Source organism: Nomascus leucogenys, chromosome 9, assembly GCF_006542625.1.
Source record: "Nomascus leucogenys isolate Asia chromosome 9, Asia_NLE_v1, whole genome shotgun sequence".
NCBI classification, from domain to species: Eukaryota; Metazoa; Chordata; class Mammalia; order Primates; family Hylobatidae; genus Nomascus; species Nomascus leucogenys.
The window spans coordinates 41,156,233-41,175,948 of record NC_044389.1 but is presented as its reverse complement, the minus strand read 5'-3'; the positions used below and the strand labels follow the sequence as shown (position 1 = coordinate 41,175,948).

Here is a 19,716-nt window from a genome sequence, read left to right as displayed (position 1 = left end):
TGGCAATTGCAAATTGATAATTTATAGGTTTTTAAAAATTCTTTTAAAGATTTACTTTAAATATGATTTTCCCATTTATATGGTTTCAATCACTGGTCCAATTATACACATATATAGATTTAATAGTATTTTCTGTTTCCCTCCAAACATTTTATACTTAAGTAAATGCTGGCAATTTATACATATTTCATAGTCGATGAATGTTTTTGCTTCTGTGTTTGTGTGTGTGTTCTATGGCTTGTTGGATATAAATGTCATAGTATCTTGTAATCTTTTTCAGAGGGGCTTCTGAACAATGCCAGGGATACAAGTGTCATGGATACTCTACCACTGAATGGTAACCATGGCAATAGTTACAGCATTGCCAGCGGCGAATACCTGAGCAACTGTGTGCAAATTATAGACCGTGGCTATAACCATAACGAGACCGCCCTAGAGAAAAAGATTCTGAAGGAACTCACTTCCAGCTATATCCCTTCCTACCTGAACAACCACGAGCGCTCCAGCGAACAGAACAGGAATCTGATGAACAAGCTGGTGAATAACCTCGGCAGTGGAAGGGAAGATGATGCCATTGTCCTGGATGATGCCACCTCGTTTAACCACGAGGAGAGTTTGGGCCTGGAACTCATTCATGAGGAATCTGATGCTCCTTTGCTGCCCCCAAGAGTATACTCCACCGAGAACCACCAGCCACACCATTATACCAGAAGGCGGATCCCCCAAGACCACAGCGAGAGCTTTTTCCCTTTGCTAACCAACGAGCACACAGAAGATCTCCAGTCACCCCATAGAGACTCTCTCTATACCAGCATGCCGACACTGGCTGGTGTGGCCGCCACAGAGAGTGTTACCACCAGCACCCAGACCGAACCCCCACCGGCCAAATGTGGTGATGCCGAAGATGTTTACTACAAAAGCATGCCAAACCTGGGTTCCAGAAACCACGTCCATCAGCTGCATACTTACTACCAGCTAGGTCGCGGCAGCAGTGATGGATTTATAGTTCCTCCAAACAAAGATGGGACCCCTCCCGAGGGAAGTTCAAAAGGACCTGCTCATTTGGTCACTAGTCTATAGAAGATGACACAGAAATGGAAACCAACAAAACTGCTAACACCTTGTTGACTGTTCTGAGTTGATATAAGCAGTGGTAATAATGTGTGTACTCCTGAATCTTTATGCTGTCCTGAAAAGACAAACAAACTCTCAGACTTTTTTTTTTTTAATGGGATTTTTAGGTCAGTCCAGGGGAGAAAGATAACTGCTAAAATTCCCCTGTACCCCATCCTTTCTTGTCCTTTCCCCTTCAGGTGGAGACTTCATTATGTTAATGAACAAGATATGAAGAAAATGGCACTCATTGTGGCCTTGTTGAATTATGTTGTGTATGTTTTAACATCTCTGATGCTCTGTTACTAAAATTACAAGGACCTGCTTTTTAAAAGGCCAGAACAATTGTCTGAAATTAGTAACAATGCTGCATCTAGATTGGAGTGCTGCACAAACAAACATAAAAGCAAAGCAAAACTGTATCACATAGGGTTTTTGGTCACTCACAACCTGAATTCACCACAGCTGGAATAGCTGTGGAAAACAAAATAAAACAACAAAATTAATTAATAAGGAAATGGAGGGGAATTCTAGAATTATATGCTAAATGCATATTTTATGATTTGCTGTATTAACTGATGATAAAACTAATGGCAGAAAAAAAAGTTGAACAATTTCTATGTAATGTACAGATACTAGCATTGCACATATAGTCTGCTTTCTGTTCCTCCAGAATTTGAGTCCTGTTAATGTAGTAGAAAAAAAAAAAAAAAGAAATTTTCTTTTTCTTTTGTGCTGGTCTTGCAAGTTTGTCTACCAGTAAGAGAGCAAAGTTTCCTTCCTTTCTTCTCTTTCTTCATTTTCTTTCTTTTTTTCTTTTTTGCCTTTTTTTCCTTTAAAATTTCGCCTGGCAAAAAATAAATAAATGGAACTATCACTTTATAAGAATCATTTTCTAGTAATGCAAACAAATTATTTTTTACAAAAAAAAAAAAATAAATAAAATTAGACTTCCTTCCCTCACTATATATCTTTATGCAGTCAGAATATTTCCAACAGTGTTTTTTGCAAATTAGAGCAGGACAAACTTTTATGTTTACAGGGCACATCTGTTGTAATGCAAAGCATATTTGGCAAGCAGTTCATCACCAGGACACTAGCTATGATTCTAGAAGTCAAAAGGTGTCTATAGAACTAGTGGGGCTTCTGCATGTGAAAAACGGTTTTCCATAGGCATTAAAGTGCTGAATGCTCAGTCTGATCCCCAAGTGGGCACCTGCACTACCACTTTTTAGAGGAAATTCACTCCCTCGTAAGAATTGGAAGGTCAAATTACTTTGAAGTGATTTTTTTTAAAAAGGTCTTCTGTTTATTAACAGGAAAATGTATTTATTTGACAGGATTTTGAGTAATGTAGGAATACAAAAGGTAAATTAGCAGCACATATAATTTTTTTTTTAATTTATGATCCATTTTGTATGGTCTCAAAGTTGGATGACCTCATTACTAATATTTGTTGTAAAGTGAAACTTGTTTGCCAACCAATAAACAACTGATTGATTGAGATTTAGAAGATACTGTATTGATGTATGTACTATATGATTAATTAGTCTTCTTATTTTTCTCGCCTTTCTTTCCTTCTGTTTTCAATACATAAACTTTGCTAATCCTCTGTGGCCCAAATGAGCCATGCAAAAGAAATCAATCTGCCTAGATGAATAAGCTAAGCACAAAATCATACAGGTTTGCAGACAAAGTAAACCAGAAAAATGGAATGGGCATGTTTATTTTGGCTGAAATCAGAGGCATAACTTGATTTTGAGCAGGTTAACATATATGTTACTGTTTGCTTATCTATAAACCAGCTGCAGTCACTATGCTTACCTTTAAAACCAGATTCAATCAGAGATATAAATATCAAATTTGGGGGCTGGGTGAGTCATATTTTTTCCTCCTTTGTACATTCCATTTTGATGTTAGAAATTCAAATTCCCTCAATTTGCTAAAAGCTGCAAAGAGAATATTCATTTTATAAAGATACAATAAGACTTTTATTGTGTTTTTTTCTTATTCTATATATGAGGGAAATAGGAAAAGATAAAGAAGTTCTTTCAAAGAAACTTTCTAGATCTCTCATTACTGCAGATCCTTTATAGCAGGGTCCAAGTACAGACCCCCTGTTAGGGCAAAGCTGAAAGGAATCTGCCAAATTATAATTTCTCCTGTAGTGTGTTTTATCTCGGGGTTTCCTTTTTCAAAAATCTAAACAACACTATCCATCTATAAATGACTATCTTAAATCAAGTTTAGAGAATGGCCAATAATCTGTATATAGTTTATAAATACATGACAAAAAAATTTCTGCTGAGCCAGAGTGCATCATAACCTTCACATCACCTCAAAACATTTTATGTATCATTCTTTTTTAGTCAATTGGCATGAATACTTTTTAAGTTTACAGATTTTATGTTGGAGGAGAATCACAAGCGTTAATGGTAATTAGGTTTTCTCACACCACACTATGGCAATATTAGCACGTCCAAGGCTTTTAACCCACCTGATACATAGAATACATTTGGCAATAAAAGAATCCTTTTTAGATGTGTTTATGGTAACTTCAGAAACACAAATGTGGTCTGTGGATTATGAGCACTTATGCTTGTTTTGTCAAACAGTAATCTACATGAAAGCAACTCTGTCAGTAAGAAGCTGGTTTCACAGAAAAATGGGGAAACTACCTCAATTCAGCTTGCTGATTTTCTGACATTGCTACCTCCCTGCCCATTCTTTTTGTGTTTCTATATGGAAATTTGAAGCAGGTAGCCTCTCAAGCTCTACATAGACCAAATTGAAGAACGATCACTTGAATACACAAACTGGTGCAGAAGAACATTCAGCATATAAAGTTACTACCAAGCTCTTGCATCAAGAAAAAAGAGTGAGATTTTTGAACTCTATACATCATAAATGGCATTCTTTCAGAGAGACTTAAGATCCCAAAGATTATAACAGAGAGAAATTTCCCCTGCAAGTATTATGTAACCGTAATAAAAAAAAATAAAATGGATAAAGAAGCTAATTTTACATACATCTCAATAGAAATTTGCATATATCTAACGTATTCATTTTGTCCTGTTTACACTAGCAAGGGTTGAATTCCTGAACTTGAATCTTTTTCTTCATATACATTTTCTTATAGAGCTATTGATGAATTGATGATTTTTAAATTTTTCTTTTTTCTACCACCTTTTGTGACTCAATTTTTTTAAGATCCTGAGACATTTATGACCTGCTTATCTGTATATTTTTATGTGTTCATCTGAATTTCCAGTAAGAAGTAAATTTCCATCAAACAGATATACTATACAGCTATAATACAGCTTATTTAGCCAGCTAGAAGTAAAACTTATGCCACTGAAACAAACAAATGATTACTTTCTTCTCAAATAATATTTTTATAACATTTTTAGACTTGGTTGTTTTTCCTCTTTGAAATCTAGTTCACATGATACTTTATCAGGGACACTAGCGAATGGACCTCATGTTTAGTTAATTCTGCAACTGATGGATTGCTGCACAGCCTCTGTTCCTAATTGATAAATATTTGTGGCAAAGTCCAAATTTTGTGAAGGAGAAATTGGTTGGAATTAAATTTCATGGGCATCCCTTCTTGTTTCCACTATAGTATAATTAAACAGACTGAAATTGAATAATAAATTACTGTGCTAAAATAATTCTAATAACAAAAATGAACTGACAGAACAATTATCTTGAAGTAACAATAATCAGGAAAATATATTAATAAAAAGCAGATAAGGGAAATATCCTTAACTTCCTGTAAAAAAAAAATCACATTGACTCTAAATTAAGATGTAGTTTATCATCTGTATTTTAAAATATCCATCATAACTAAAAATGTTGACATATTAAGGAAAGGATCTTTAAGATCTAGGCTTAAGATTCTTATTAATATTAACTTAATTGGTATGACAAGACTTTTCATAATATAAGCATATAAGGGAATTAGTAACATTTATAAAGGACCCGCATATTTAACTTTAGGCATTGTCTTCAGCTTCCCTGGGCCCCCAACACATGTTGAAATGTTATTGACTAACTTGCTTTTTTTCAGGAATGACATTAAAAATTTCGACTGACTTTCTACACTACTGTAAAGATCAAAAGGGAGAGGAAAAATAGTTTATGAGTTTTCTAAAGATCAACTCCAGACTAATCTATATCATCCCCTAATAATGAAAAAACAATTAGTTTTTAGAAGTTGTCTATCAGTACTGTACCGAAGTGCTACTGCTTGGATTTTTTTGTTGTTGGTTTAAAGAGATGGGGTCTTGCTCTGTCACTGAAGACTGAAGGGCAGTGGCACAATCCCAGCTCACTGCAGCCTCAGACTCCTGGGCTCAAGTGATCCTATTGTCTCAGCCTCCTGAGTAGCCATGATTACAGTTCTGAGCCACAGCTCTTGGCCTGTGATGTACTGCAGAGGGAAAAAAACCAACACTACGAAACTGTAATGCATGTCAATTCAGATTTAGAGAGTGTAAAAAACAAAAACCCAAAGTCTATTTAGTTTTGAGCAAATCTGAAGATATTGGCATGAATGTCCTTTCTTTTCTAAGAAAATTTTTGAGATAACAATATATATGAAGTTCCCAGTATATTGTAGACCAAGGTGTTAAAATTTAATTAGTTCATTTTTAGTAATTCATAATTTTAACTTACCACATCATAAACAATTACTGTGCATTTCCAAGTAATGTTTTCAAGACAGCTTATGTTAGATTTCTGCACATCATTAAATTATAAAGATGGAGGCACAAAAGCAAAGCAGCAACATTGCACAATAGCTTATGGAAGCATTTTTGTGCAAATGGATTTTACATAAGAAGCTTTTTTGAGCTCATAAAATATATTCAATGGATCCCAACATTAAATTTAATTTTGTAATCAGCAAATATGTTCTTTATAACATCTTAAAAATATTGAACAACTAAATTTTCATTTGTAGGCTAGCAGAACTTAAATGTGTTGGTAGTTGCTTCTTTTCTGATTAGGCCATAAGAAGAAATTTTCCTATTTACTGATTAACACTGGTTACACTCTCTTTGGTTTAAAAGGGAAACTTTCACCTGTACACATACTCACACACTCTGATTCCATTTATTTACAGCCTGCAGAAGAAATAGCTTGTTTGCGATATTTAAAACTTTGTGATTTCTGCAATAAAACAGGTAGTTAATATAGTTTTGCATAATCTCATTGAAAGATATTGCTATTCCTTCTTTATTTAAAAAAAAAATTTAAAAGCCAGCACTTCTTTCACATCTAGCACCTGTAAGTTAGTATTCAAATGTCTTGATTTCAGCTAAGTTTTGATGTTTCTTTTTCTCTTAATAGTATGTCAAGTGCATTGTTCTCATTTGATAATTTGTGTCCCGTTAGAGTATTTCAAAGGTAAATGCAAACTAATTTTTAAGAAGGCTTGTGAGAGAACTTTGATTTATGTGAAGAAATCAAGAAAGACTAGACATGAACAAACCTCTATTGGGATAAACAAGTTTCTTCAACCACAATATGAACAACGGAAGAGCAGAAACCAAACAAGTTAGCAAACTTATGGTAAGGTGGCAGGACCTAAACTAGAGTTACAGAGAAAAGTTTTCCAGGAAAGAATAATAAAGTCATTTGTAATGATAAAAATCTCATACACTATACCAAATGTTACCAGTGTATTCCAAAAAGTAAAATTGGAGTTTCCTATATTCTGATTTCATTCGGCTAATTCCACAGGAAATATTAAATACTTTAAACACTCTTGAGATATTTCTTATCTAGCTATACCTTGTCTCAAGGAAACATCAATATTTATAAATGTTTCTTAAATATAAGTATTTTGTCGCAATTCATCTTCACTCTCTAATCTGCTGACTCTATTGAACACCAACAGAGTTAATGCTTTTAGTAGCTTTGTACCTTTTAGAGCTCTATTATGAATCTTTCTAATACATATGAAATTAATATTATATTAGAATTATGTACATTGTACAAAATAATTCATAACCAAGCAATATTCATACTATGGAATAATTTATTATTATATATATGAATATTACATTGAGACTGAACAAATAACCAGTCTGCTACAAATATTACTCTCAAGTTCTCTGCCTTTAATTATTGTAGTCAATTCATAAAATTATACATACAGCTGTACATGGTGGGTTATCAAAGTACTCCATAATCCAAATGCATCTAAAAGTATTCCAAATGCACCTTTCATTCTAGAATACTAAAGGAAAGCGTTTGAAAGAAGAGGAAAGTAAAGCAGACTTCTATTTAATTTCAACATTGCCTTTCAGATTGAATAATTTTTAAATGATGATGCTCCACTCTTTGATCTATAGACGAGGTTACAAAAGATTTACAATTAGTCCAAAATCATAGGATTTTAAATCTTAAAGGAGTTAAGTTTGTCTCAATGATCCAAGACTACAAAATTTCTTGCTACATTGGCAAGGAAATATGTTTAAAACCGAGACCTAAAATAGCTTTTTAAAGTTTAAAAATTCCTCTGTTTCTTCTGAATGTAAAACAGGCAAAATGATCCTGACTTCAAAATGAAATATATTGATTGTTATCAAAAGATGTTTGACAAAGTTAAGTCCGTATCTTCAATGCTTTAACAGTAGGTAGAGGTCTTTGGGGTTGGAACTCAGGACACAGTGACTAGGACAGAGTATATTCTTAGGCTAATCAGTGCCTAGTCCTCTGGAGTATTTTCTAATGCCCTGAATTTCAAGTTGTCAAACTGGTTTACATATTGAATGACATTTGAATCAATAAAAATGAGAAAAAACATTTAAATTTGGTTTTCATGTCTCATTTGAGAATAAAGATTTCCTTCATCACCCTAAGTAATAAAAGCTGATATGTCATGAAACAACTATAGACAATCAGAATGTGTTCATTTATAAAGTATCACTTGTTTGTATATTTTAACGCTGACCTTTGCCTGTGAACTAGAAAATCAAGATTTGTAGAGTCAGGTTGATTTGCCTTCATTTGATTCCTGCGAATGCATTGGAAGCGGATGGATAACTTGGAAGTTTTTCCATGCTGCTTTCCCCCTTGCCGAGCATTAAATCTAATTCAAAATATGTCTCTCTAAAAAACAATCGTTTATCTTTAAAACTAACAACTAATTGTGTTATTCCTTGTTGATAAGAAAGTCACTTTTTGGAAGCAAGAATATAGCTACTGTGGCTTGGTCTCTTAGGATTCTCATATATTTACACGTGGCATTATTCTTTTCATATACACCTACCAGATTTCAAGCTATTGGATATTTCCCTTGTACAACCTTTACATCCTTTTTTTTCCTTAAATGCTCTGTACAATCACATGTAAAGTCATGAGCTACAAACCTCAATAAAAATATCAGTAAACAAGAAGTGATGTAGTTACTGTTATTATATGGTATTACCAAACTTTGGTTTTGGGATAGTGTTTCAAATTTCCGGATATTAACTGCAACATGGGCTCCTAATATATTTCCTATGTCCACTACCTCACACCCTGCCACCCTCCCCTTCATGCATTGGAAATATAATGTAAGACCTGTTTAACCTTTGTTTTCAGAGAACTGCCGCCACTAGAGGTGTATATAAGGCAATTTTTCTTTCCCAGAAGGATAAAAAGTTAAATTAAGAATTCACTGTTTGACCTTAAAATGTGCCATTAATGAGATATAATCAAATTTAGTCTTACATCTACTGCCTGGTCTTATTTTTCCTCATCTCAAACGAGGGAGTAGGACACTCAGTCACCAACGAACCTCTGGTCCGAATAAGACTTTAGAGCTATGCATTGTGACGTGTCATTCTTCTTTTGAATAAAAAGTAGTATATACATATTAGTAAATATTTTGGATCACAAAGATAGATGTCATATAATCATTATCCTGCAGTGTCACGGATTCTGATTATTTAGCTTCCTAACTCTGAGTGTTGGTTGAATGAGCGCAACTATCAGCTGGATAAATCGAATTCAGAAGCCACTTTTTTATAATATTGAAAATGCATTTCCATAAGAAATATTCTGCAAAGGAAATGGAAGAGAATCAGCAGCTCCTGAGTGCCTAGTGTATGCCTGGCACTTTACATAGCCTCATTTCATCTTCCCAATAATATGACAAAATGGAACATATTACTGTGTACTCCTTTTGTGGAGGAAACTGAAACTCAGATCTCACAGTCACAGAGCTATTGTATTTTGAACCAAAATCTCTCAGTCTATTTATTTATTAATCATTTTATACTGCATCAACTAAATGATTAGTTGAAAAGAAATGAACCAAACCCTTTTTATTTAAATAAGGGGAGGAAACAGCATTCAAGGAAATGTTGCAATAACGTGGAACTCAAAGTTTATGTGAACCCATTTTATAAGGTATTTAATATATCTATAAATATAATATGTACATATAAAGAGAGAGAGATCAATATATCTATTTCTACTTATCCATCTATCTATTGAGAGAGAAGAGAGGACTGATTTTTGAATTCTGGTTTTGTCACTTATTCTGTAAGTTTCAGCAAATTAACTTCTCTAAGAATAGGGTTTCTCATCTCCAAATACCTAAATACAGCATTTTGTCTGTGATATACATATATGCATAGTGTACCAGGCACACATAAAATTCTCATACAGAAAATTCTTAAACAGATTCTGGGTTAATACTAAATAAATTTTGTTGGTGTCTTGTTGATTCTATTAGTCCTCTCACCCCTAATGATGGTTAGATAATAGTAATCTGTTTCTTAAATCAAATTCTAGTTAAAGTTCCACTTTAATATGTATGGCTGGCTCATTCGATTGTTATGGCATGTATAATAATTAAAAGTTTATGTACACAATTTTTCAAAATTTCATCTTTACACAACAGTTTTAACAACTGTATTTCCAACGTGATAACGCATCATTTTTCAGTCTATATTCAGCAGTTTGCACCTGATAAAAAGAGATGGCATTGCACTCCAGCTTGGGCAACGAGAGCGAAACTCTGTCTCAAAAAAAAAAAAAAAAAAAAAAAGGATGGTTCTAAGTTTAAATACATTTAGGAGATGTGAAACAAAACACAACACAGATTTTTAAACTGTAGGATTTCAGAGACTGCACTGCAAAACTCCAAGAGGAGTATATATTGTGTTGTTTACTAAGATTGTTTGCTCCTGAAATCCTCAAGGAATCTGAGGAGCAATACATTGCAAACCTATTGATCCATGAAACACAGTTTGTGAAACACCCCTCAAAATATTCTTGTTACTATTGAGTTTTTTTCTGTATATTTTATGTTCGTGAAATACTGGAGGTGTGACTCTTCCAATACAGGTATTAACTGGCTTTATAACTCATGATAAAAGAATATTTTTAAAGTATCCCCACTAAATTTCTGCTCCTAATCTTTAGGTGGAGAAAGAAAAATTGAGACGAATACTGCCCTAAGAATTCTGCCCTAACCATAGAATCTCTATATTTTAATATAGCTGCCTATCTTCTAATATTAAGTATCTATCTGGCTGCAGCAAGTGGAGGGAAAAGGAGACTACCTGCAAATACCTGCAGAGATACCTGCAAATCGATGAAATGAAAATCACGTTAAAATGCACATTTTGATTTTTGTCAGTCTTTGGGGGTGAGGGGTCTGAAGTTGTGCATTTGAAACAAGTGCTCAGTGACGCCTCTGTGGCTCTTCCAGCTAGTATCAGGCCACTTGGGCTTTCTCCATGTCTTCCATATGCCTGTGATGAGGTTTATAATTCCCTCTAAGTGGTTATTTTTAGGTACTAGGGAATATATTACAGGAAAGGAGAAAAATGTGTCTAGATGTTGCTCAATTTTACCAAAAGATATATATGTTTTGATTTTTGGAAATAAATACAGCTTATTCTCAAAGCTGGTAATGGTTACAACGGTACTGAAGCTAAAGCCACGGCTCTTTTAGTCCAGCATGTTAGGTGAAAAATGTGATGGGAAAACGATATACACACACACACACACACGTGTATGTATATATGTGTATATATATGTGTGTGTGTGTCTTATGTGTTTATGCATATGTCTGTGTGTAACTGCATATATATAATTGCATATATATGTAAAATATACACATATACATGAAGTAATTTCTTATTATGAAAAAAGATCTTAGCTAGGTGTTATTTTCCTCATAAACACTTATTTAAGACATGATGGAAATAGCTATTAGAGATAACTAACGCTTTTAGCATGTGAAACAATCTGACTGTTGAAATTGGAGATACTTGCTGATCTTTGTGTAAAGTGTAGAATAATCACATAGATAGATAAGTATGACAAAAAGTGAAAAATTAAAGAATGTCCAGGAAGCAATATCATTTTGAGTTTTATAAATACTTTAAAAAAATCAATTACAGTTTTTGTTTCATTATAATACTAAAAAGTTTATTGCTAGCAAATAATCTTCTTTGATTAAAATATCTCATAAGATAAAAGTGAACTTGTTTTCTCTGTTTACCTCTGAGACACTTTATTCAGGATTTACTGCCATTAACGGGAGTAGAAAATATAAATGTTGTATCCAAGAGTTTCAAGGATGTTAACTGCTCTGAAGATTTTATGTATACATTGAAATAAAAGATCTTGTCCAGATTAGTGATTGTGTGTTAAGTGTATTAACGTCAAAACACATCATTGTATTAAAGAAAAATGTCTAATTATGAATTAGATAATTCTTATAATGAACATGGTCTTTCAGATAATCAAAATTATTTGAAAGCAAGATTCATACTGAATTTCCAAGATATTAATTCTCTTTATGTTTCCAATTTAGAAAAAAATTTCACTAAAATATTTTATTTTGATTTTGATATTCATGCTTTGCTTACCATAAGATGTAAAGAATTTGTATTTGATATTTAGTATACAGCCTTAATTCCACCAATCAAGCTCATATTCCAAAAATTAACAATGAATTTTAAATATTGGGAAGAAAAGATAAGGTGTACTCAAATATAATTCCCCTTGTCTTACCCTTTATGCTTCTTAAAGCTGGTAATTTCTCACATCTTAGAAAGTCTTTAGCACATTGTTAATTCTATCATTCCACAGTAACTGAAGAAAACAGAATTCCATTAATTTCCATTAATGCAGAATAACACGGTAAGAAGAAATAGACAAACTGGAAAAATGCATAAAAACTTTTTTTTTTTTTTTGAGACGGAGTCTCGCTCTGTCACCCAGGCTGGCGTGCTGGAGTGCAGTGGCGAGATGTCAGCTCACTGCAAGCTCCGCCTCCCGGGTTCACGCCATTCTCCTGCCTCAGCCTCTCTGAGTAGCTGGGATTACTGGTGCCCGCCAACTTTTATTTTAGATTCAGGGGGTTACATATGCAGACTTGTTACATGGGTAGACTTTGTGATGCTGAGGTTTGGGGTAAGAACGGTCCCATGACCCAGGTAATGAGCAGAGTACCCAATAGGCAGTTTTTCAGCCCTAGCTTAGTCTTTAGTTTAAATTTTCATTTAACAAATTTTCATGATTTATTAGGCTTTGTCTCTATAATCTAAAATTATTTAATTAATAGATTTTTTTGCAGTTGGTAACCTATGTGTACGTACATTGCCTAAAAGATTAAAAATAAATAATGACATTATTTGGCTTTTAAAATTGGAATAATATCCAAGAAGACAGAGTCAAGGCTAATTACTGACCCTATGAAAAATACAATAATTCAGTGTTATATTTTAGTCACTTATTTTGAAAAGACCTTGATTAAACTTATCTTGCTATTTTCAAATATTGTGAAGGTCAATAGAGTAGTTAGTTTTGTATTTTCCCAGCCTTCCCTGCCTTAGAATAACTAGAGCACATTAAAAAAAAAAAAAAAAAAAAAAAAAAAAGGCCAGGCCTCACACCACACTAATTAAATCAAACTATCCGGGAGTGGTTCTCAAGTGTAAGTAAATTCTAAAAGCTCACCAATGATTCAATGTGCAGTTGGGGCTGAAAATCACAGAGTTAATTGCTTAATACATATTGAGTATTTGCATTAATCGTGTTTAAATATTCTTAAAATATTTAAAAACAATGTTTTAAATATTTCTTACTTTTTAAAGCAAGAAAGAAAGATGAATAAGGAAATTCAAAATAGAAAATTTCTTGTCCCCAGATGAATGCAGCTAATTGCCTAAATGTGGTTTAGGGATAGTATATTATTCAAGTACAAATCAACTGGCTTATTAAATCATCTTTTTCATGATTTAATTCACAGAATAAACATTCTTATTAAAAATATCTATGTTTCAATCATTATTTGGGGGGATTATGAATATTATCACAGTAGAAAGAGGTCAGTTATTAATTTTAAATCAGGCAGAATCACAGACACATATCAGGAACTATTTATATGGAACAAAAGCATCTTCAAGTTTTTCTGGAAAATTTAACAATCATTAGACCATATGTCTACATGGCATTTAGCACAGTGTGACAACTATCAAAAACCTACTCTTTGTAAAACTGAGTTGATTATAATTCCATAGAATAAAGCTATAAGCTGAAGGATTGTCATTTTTTATTCATAATAAATAATAATTACTGTTTCTTCAATATGACTTTAAGTGTTGTATTTAGCTTTTGTGGGCCACCCAATTCACATTCTTCTTTTTAAGTTTCAGTAAATAATTGATAGTGATTTCTAAAAGGTTCTCTAGACAGGAATAGTATGGAGGACTGCATGGAAGAGAAGAACAATTCATTAGATAGAAAAATCATTTTTGTTTCATTCTCACACCCACCAGTATTCTCCTTCAATTTTTGGAATAACACATAGAATTATACATCTAAATTGCCTAAACCAATTAACACATAACTTTTGTGGATAATGTGATGGGATGGCAAATGATTTTTGACTCTAGTGACAACTCCTGATCAACTGGTAATGTCTGTTTGGACCACTGTCCTCAAACGTTTTCTACAGTATTAGTAAGAAAGAATGCCTTAATGGATTATTTATGTCTGCTGTGACAGAGAAAAGAACCACAGGTGAAAATGATCAACTCATATGCAATTTATGTGACATCTCTGATATACAAGTTGTTAACACAAATAACTGACACACGTATTTTAGAAAAGTTTGGAGCCCTAAACCTTTTTTTTTTTTTTTTGATGATAGCTACTTTGGTTATGCAATGATAGATAATATTTTCTAAAGGGAGCAGAAAAATTATTTATATTATGTATTCTGCTTGTTCCAGATGCTTAATTTATATTACTTACGTAAAGTGAAGTTTAGAATGATTTTCTTTTCCATTACTTTTCACAGAGGTATATACTTGAGCTTTCTTCTTTATCCAATTGTCACTTGCATCTGGCCACATCCCTAATCAGTCTCCCTTAAGATTTGGACTAAGCTGTATTCAATCCCATTGCAATACAGCATCTTTTTTCTCTTTTCCTACCTATCAATTTTACTCTCAGTCTTCATTTTATGTTTAATCTTAGCCTTAGTCTTTTTCTGTTTTTGTTTCTATGTTGCATAAAAGTCATTTATATTTTATCTGATGTTTCTTTGTTCCATAAATCAGCAGCGCCTTGTCTCACTTGGTCTAGAGATTTACTTATCGACTAGCTCTTTCCTGTCTCCCTTCTGTCTCTCAGTAGTCCCAGCTCCAGTTTGCTTCAGCCCTCAGCTCATTTTATTCTAGCCATTATCATTCATCTCTCTGGGCTTCTCCACCTATCACTTTAAGCTATTTGTCTTTTCTGTGCATAATGTAAATTCACAGAACTGAAGACCTGAAACAACGGTTGAAACCATTTAGTCCAATTCCTTTATAGACAGTAAACTGAGAACTACAGAGGACATCTGACAATTCAAGACCATACCTCATTCATGGTGGAGCTAATTATTGATCAGGGTTTCCTAATCAGCACATTTTCCTATGTTATTTTTTTCTATTTACCTTGCTAAACCCTCCTACCGTGATACATCTGTTTCATATGTGGTCTAGTTTCTCCTTTCTTACTAGGTATTTTCAGGAGATTTTGGTTTTAAATAATAGAGCCATAATTCACATTTACTTAAAGTAAACAAAATAAAGAACCAATGCTTTAATAGAATTAAAAGTACTTTTAATGGAATTAGTGGAATTTATTGATTCACCTCATCAGGGATGATTTTGGCTGGTGCCAGAGCTGGTTCAGAACCAGGACAATAAACACATTAAAGACTTTTTCTGTGTCTTTTTTCTGTTTCTCCCTGTGTAATAACTTGATTTTTTTTTTCTACTGAAAGGCACAATTTTATGGTGGCTGAGTGTCCAGACTTTGAATTTAGACTGCCTGAGTTAAAGGCCTGCTTCCTCCATTTTCTAGTTTTGTGATTTTGAGCAAATTCCTGTGTGTCCCCAGCTCCCTACTCTGTGAAATTGGGAAAATAATAAAATCTACCACATAGGGCTGCTGGGTAATAGAGTTAAAAGCGTGAGTTACTAAAGTGTTTAGAACAGTGCCTGACACATAATAAATACTTAAGGATTGTAACCTGTCATTATTGCAGCAGGACAGCCTCTTTTCATAGAGGCATGTTTGAAAGCAGCTTGGAATTTCAATCGAATGGCTCCATGAAAGGTCTCTGCCCTGAAACTGGTTAGAAAGCTGCTAGGAAGGATTCAGATTCACCATGCTTGGTTCTTTCACCTTTCCCTGGACCAGTTTTGCCCAAAGGATTGGGTACCATGGTCGGTCAACCCTAGGCTACTGACGATATCTTTGACTAGAACAGCAAAGTCTTACTAGAAGCTGGCATGAGGGGGAAGCTGACCAGATACACTGGTATTAGCATCAGTTCTTACAATACTATAGCTTGTCAAGTCTGTGTGAGGCATGAACTTCATGAACTTCATTCTTTCATATCTAAATCGTGCTTCATATCTGACTGAGATTCACTGTTTATCTTTACTCAATTCCATTTCCATTTCATCAGTGTAATGCTAATAAGAAGCAAAAGTTAAAGTCACAATTCAATCAATATTACAAAGCTGCACATTTCTATTGGTTGCAATTAATTTCTGTGCTATCCTTAATAGGCCTTGATTGTAAACATTAGGAAATCAGAAAAAGTTTAGCTCTTCTATTTACTCTTCTCATTTTCATAACAAAGCATTGAATTTCGCTCTGTAACTTCGAAATTTTCAAATACAGAAATACTACTTTTTCTAAACACTTATATGTCCTTGAAAAGATAATTAAATTGGTTTTGATGAAAACTCTTTCTCAAAATAGGATAGAAATAAAAATGCTATTAGGTTTAATCCAGGATTAGCAAGAGATATTCAGAAAGGCTTTTACTCTCACCAAGTCCGAAGGCTTATAGCTGAGGGATACACACCACCACAATATATACATCTAAATAAAAGAACTGTTACACTCAAAAGGATTCTTCTTTCAGTTTGAAACAATCTTTCAGATAAAACTGGGGGAACTTTCCCTAAGGCATACTTTGCACCTAAGCATCTTATTTGAATATGGATTACTGATCTTATCACACAACACATATACTCACAAACACAAACACACTCGGCTATTGGAAAAGAAAGAAGTAAAAAATATATATATATATATATATATATATATATATATATATATGTATATATTCGCAACAAGGATGAGAAAGGAAGATTGTTCTCTGTGGAGCACAGTCACCAACAGCAGCAAAGAAGGACAAATGTGACAGTCGGAAAGACAAAACAAGGCCCTCACCAGATTACAGTCTCCTTGACCTAGGACTTCCCAGCCTCCAGAACTATGGGACAATAGGCCCAGGGAAATGGAGGACATGGCTTACTCACACAGCAGAATCAGAACTAAGACCCAACTATCTTCTCTCTCAACTCAGAGTAACTTCTACTAGACCGCAATATTTGGACACGCAGTGCGCTTTGAGGTAGAAGAAGATAAATCCAGGACCAGACATGTTTTGGGATTTATTTTCCATCATCTCAGTGACTTCCAGTCTCCAGCTTCTGAGTCTTTGTGCCAGAGGGCTTCAGACTCACGTCTGGGGCAAGCCAAAAGCACAGGGGGTTCATTCCCCAGGAGCAACACTTAAGCAGTGTAGGATGAGTGCTGTGTATGTGTGTGCATATATACACACAATTCTAGCAGACAAAAAGGAATCCTAGAATTTTTCTTTCCAATCTCACAGAGACTCTAAGAGGAGTATGTATGCAATATTCACTGGGGGATGCACATTCTTTGAGTCAAGGAGAAAATACAATTCCTTGTATAATGCCATAGGATTTCCAACTACCAAAAGAATGCAGAAGTTAAGAGCAATTACAATTCTGCCTCTTCTGCTCAATGATCCATCTGTATATAGAGTTGTGTTTTATTTGTTGGGATTCTCAGTTTTATTCTAAGTGGTCTGAGGTTTTATAAGTAAACAAAAAGAAGATGTGCTGCTAAAATTTGATTTTTCTCCTGAAGCATTTCCAGAAATATTAAAACCTATACAAAAATAAAAATCTATTGAGTGGTCTCATTAAAAAAATAGTTTGAAATGTTCCAAATCTGAGACTCAGTGACTTGGACATACATCAGAAGAATTACTTGTTATTTTCAGTAGATTTAATTTAAAACAAGCTACAGAGGAGACTATCGTAAGAAAATGATACAAATCTTTAATTAGAATAATTAAAACCTAATTGTGATTCAATTACAGATAAGATTAAATTTTATCAAGTTAAAAAAGTTCATGTGAATGGTAATGCTTGACTGAAGATTTGCTAGATTTAAGTCTGGATTTATTTTGGAATTGTGGAATTTAATCATAAAAAAAGAACTATATCTTTTTGTATATAGGCTTCACATTAAAGCAGTTGCATAATTTTGGTAAACTATAGTTTTGTAGGTGATAGAATGATCTACATTTTTCATTTCCTGTTATCCCAGATAAATAACAACATACAAAATCAACATACACTTTCAATTTTCTCAGAGGAGTATCAGCTTCAAGATCAACCCACAATACTGAGGATTAAATCACACTTGGGGCTTATGTAGTCGCATGCCCAAAGTGTTTGAAAATGCTTTCAAGTGAAGGCAGTGCTTAAAAGGATTATAACTCTCAAGACTGTTGTAACTAAGCATATTGTACTACAAATAAATCCTGATGTGACTGTTACAGAAAAACAGGTGCTGCAAAGACCATCCTTTAGAGAGAAAATACAAACTGTCTATGCATATAATAAAATTTATTTGACTAAATGAGCTAAAGCTCTGGTGTCTCCAGAGTTTTAGAATGCTATTCAGCAATTATGTCCCTATTGAGATTTAATTATCCCATTAGGTATTTATTTACTACTACATATTAAGTTAGAGTACACCATTAGAGTCGGTGGAATAATAAATACATAACTGCTGCTAGATAGAAACAGCTTAGCCAAAAAATTATTTCCAATTATTTTGCAAATATTTAACACTATGCCCAGAACTATGCCTTGCCCATAGTAAGCATCTAATAAACATTTAATTTATTTTTTTATTGTATTTTAAGTTCTGGGATACATGTGCAGAATATGCAGGTTTGTTACATAGGTATACACGTGCCATGGTGGTTTGCTGCACCCATCAACCCATCATCTACATTAGATATTTCTCCTAATGTTATCCCTCTCCTAGCCTCCACCCTGCAACAGGCCCCGGTGTGTGATGTTCCCCTCCCAGTGTCCATATGGTCTCATTGTTCAACTCCCACTTATGAGTGAGAACATGCAGTGTTGATGGTTTTCTGTTCTTGTGTTAGTTTGCTGAGAATGATGGTTTCCAGCTTCATCCATGTGCCTGCAAAGGACATGAACTCATCCTTTTTTATGTCTGCATAGTGTTCCATGGTGTATATGTGCCACATTTTCTTTATCCAGTCTATTATTGATGGGCATTTGGGTTGGATCCAAGTGTTTGCTATTGTGAATAGTGCTATGAGAAACATACATGTGTATGTGTCTCTACAGAATGATTTATAATCCTTTGGGTATATACCTAGTAATGGGATTGCTGGGTCAAATGGTGTTTTTGGTTCTAAACCCTTGAGGAATTGCCACACTGTCTTCCACAACAGTGGAACTAATCTACACTCCCACCAACAGCGTAAAAGCATTCCTATTTCTCCACATCCTCTCCAGCGTCTGTTGTTTCCTGACTTTAATCATCGCCATTCTAACTGGTGTGAGATGGTATCTCATTGTGGTTTTGATTTTCATTTCTCTAATGACCAGTGACAATGAGCTTTCTTTCATATGTTTGTTGGCTGCATAAATGTCTTCTTTTGAGAAGTGTTTGTTCATATCCTTCACCCACTTTTTGATGGGGTTGTTTTTTTCTTATAAATTTGTTTAAGTTCTTTGTAGATTCTGGATATTAGCCCTTTGTCAGATGGATAGATTGCAAAAATTTTCTCCCATTCTGCAGGTTGCCGATTCACTCTGACGATAGTTTCTTTTGCTGTGCAGAAGCTCTTTAGTTTAATTGGATCCCATTTGTCAATTTTGGATTTTGTTGCCATTGCTTTTGGTGTTTTAGTCATGATGTCCTTGCCCATGCCTA

The 19,716-nt window shown here is 34.0% G+C and overlaps 1 protein-coding gene across 22 annotated transcripts in view; it reads left to right on the top strand.

Annotated features, from left to right (window-relative positions):
- ADGRL3 (adhesion G protein-coupled receptor L3) overlaps positions 1-10,162 on the top strand; it is an 871,587-nt gene extending 861,425 nt beyond the window's left edge. For 8 of the 22 annotated variants that reach the window (XM_030818864.1, XM_030818863.1, XM_030818866.1 and 5 more), the window contains one exon: positions 281-2,630. In XM_030818864.1, the coding sequence (XP_030674724.1) occupies positions 281-1,080 (800 nt within the window). In that variant the 3' untranslated portion in view covers positions 1,081-2,630. Of the gene's footprint in view, positions 1-280 lie in introns of all 22 variants that reach the window. The other 14 variants (XM_030818875.1, XM_030818872.1, XM_030818878.1 and 11 more) reach the window with 6 other exon arrangements.
- Positions 10,163-19,716: the final 9,554 nt, after the last annotated feature.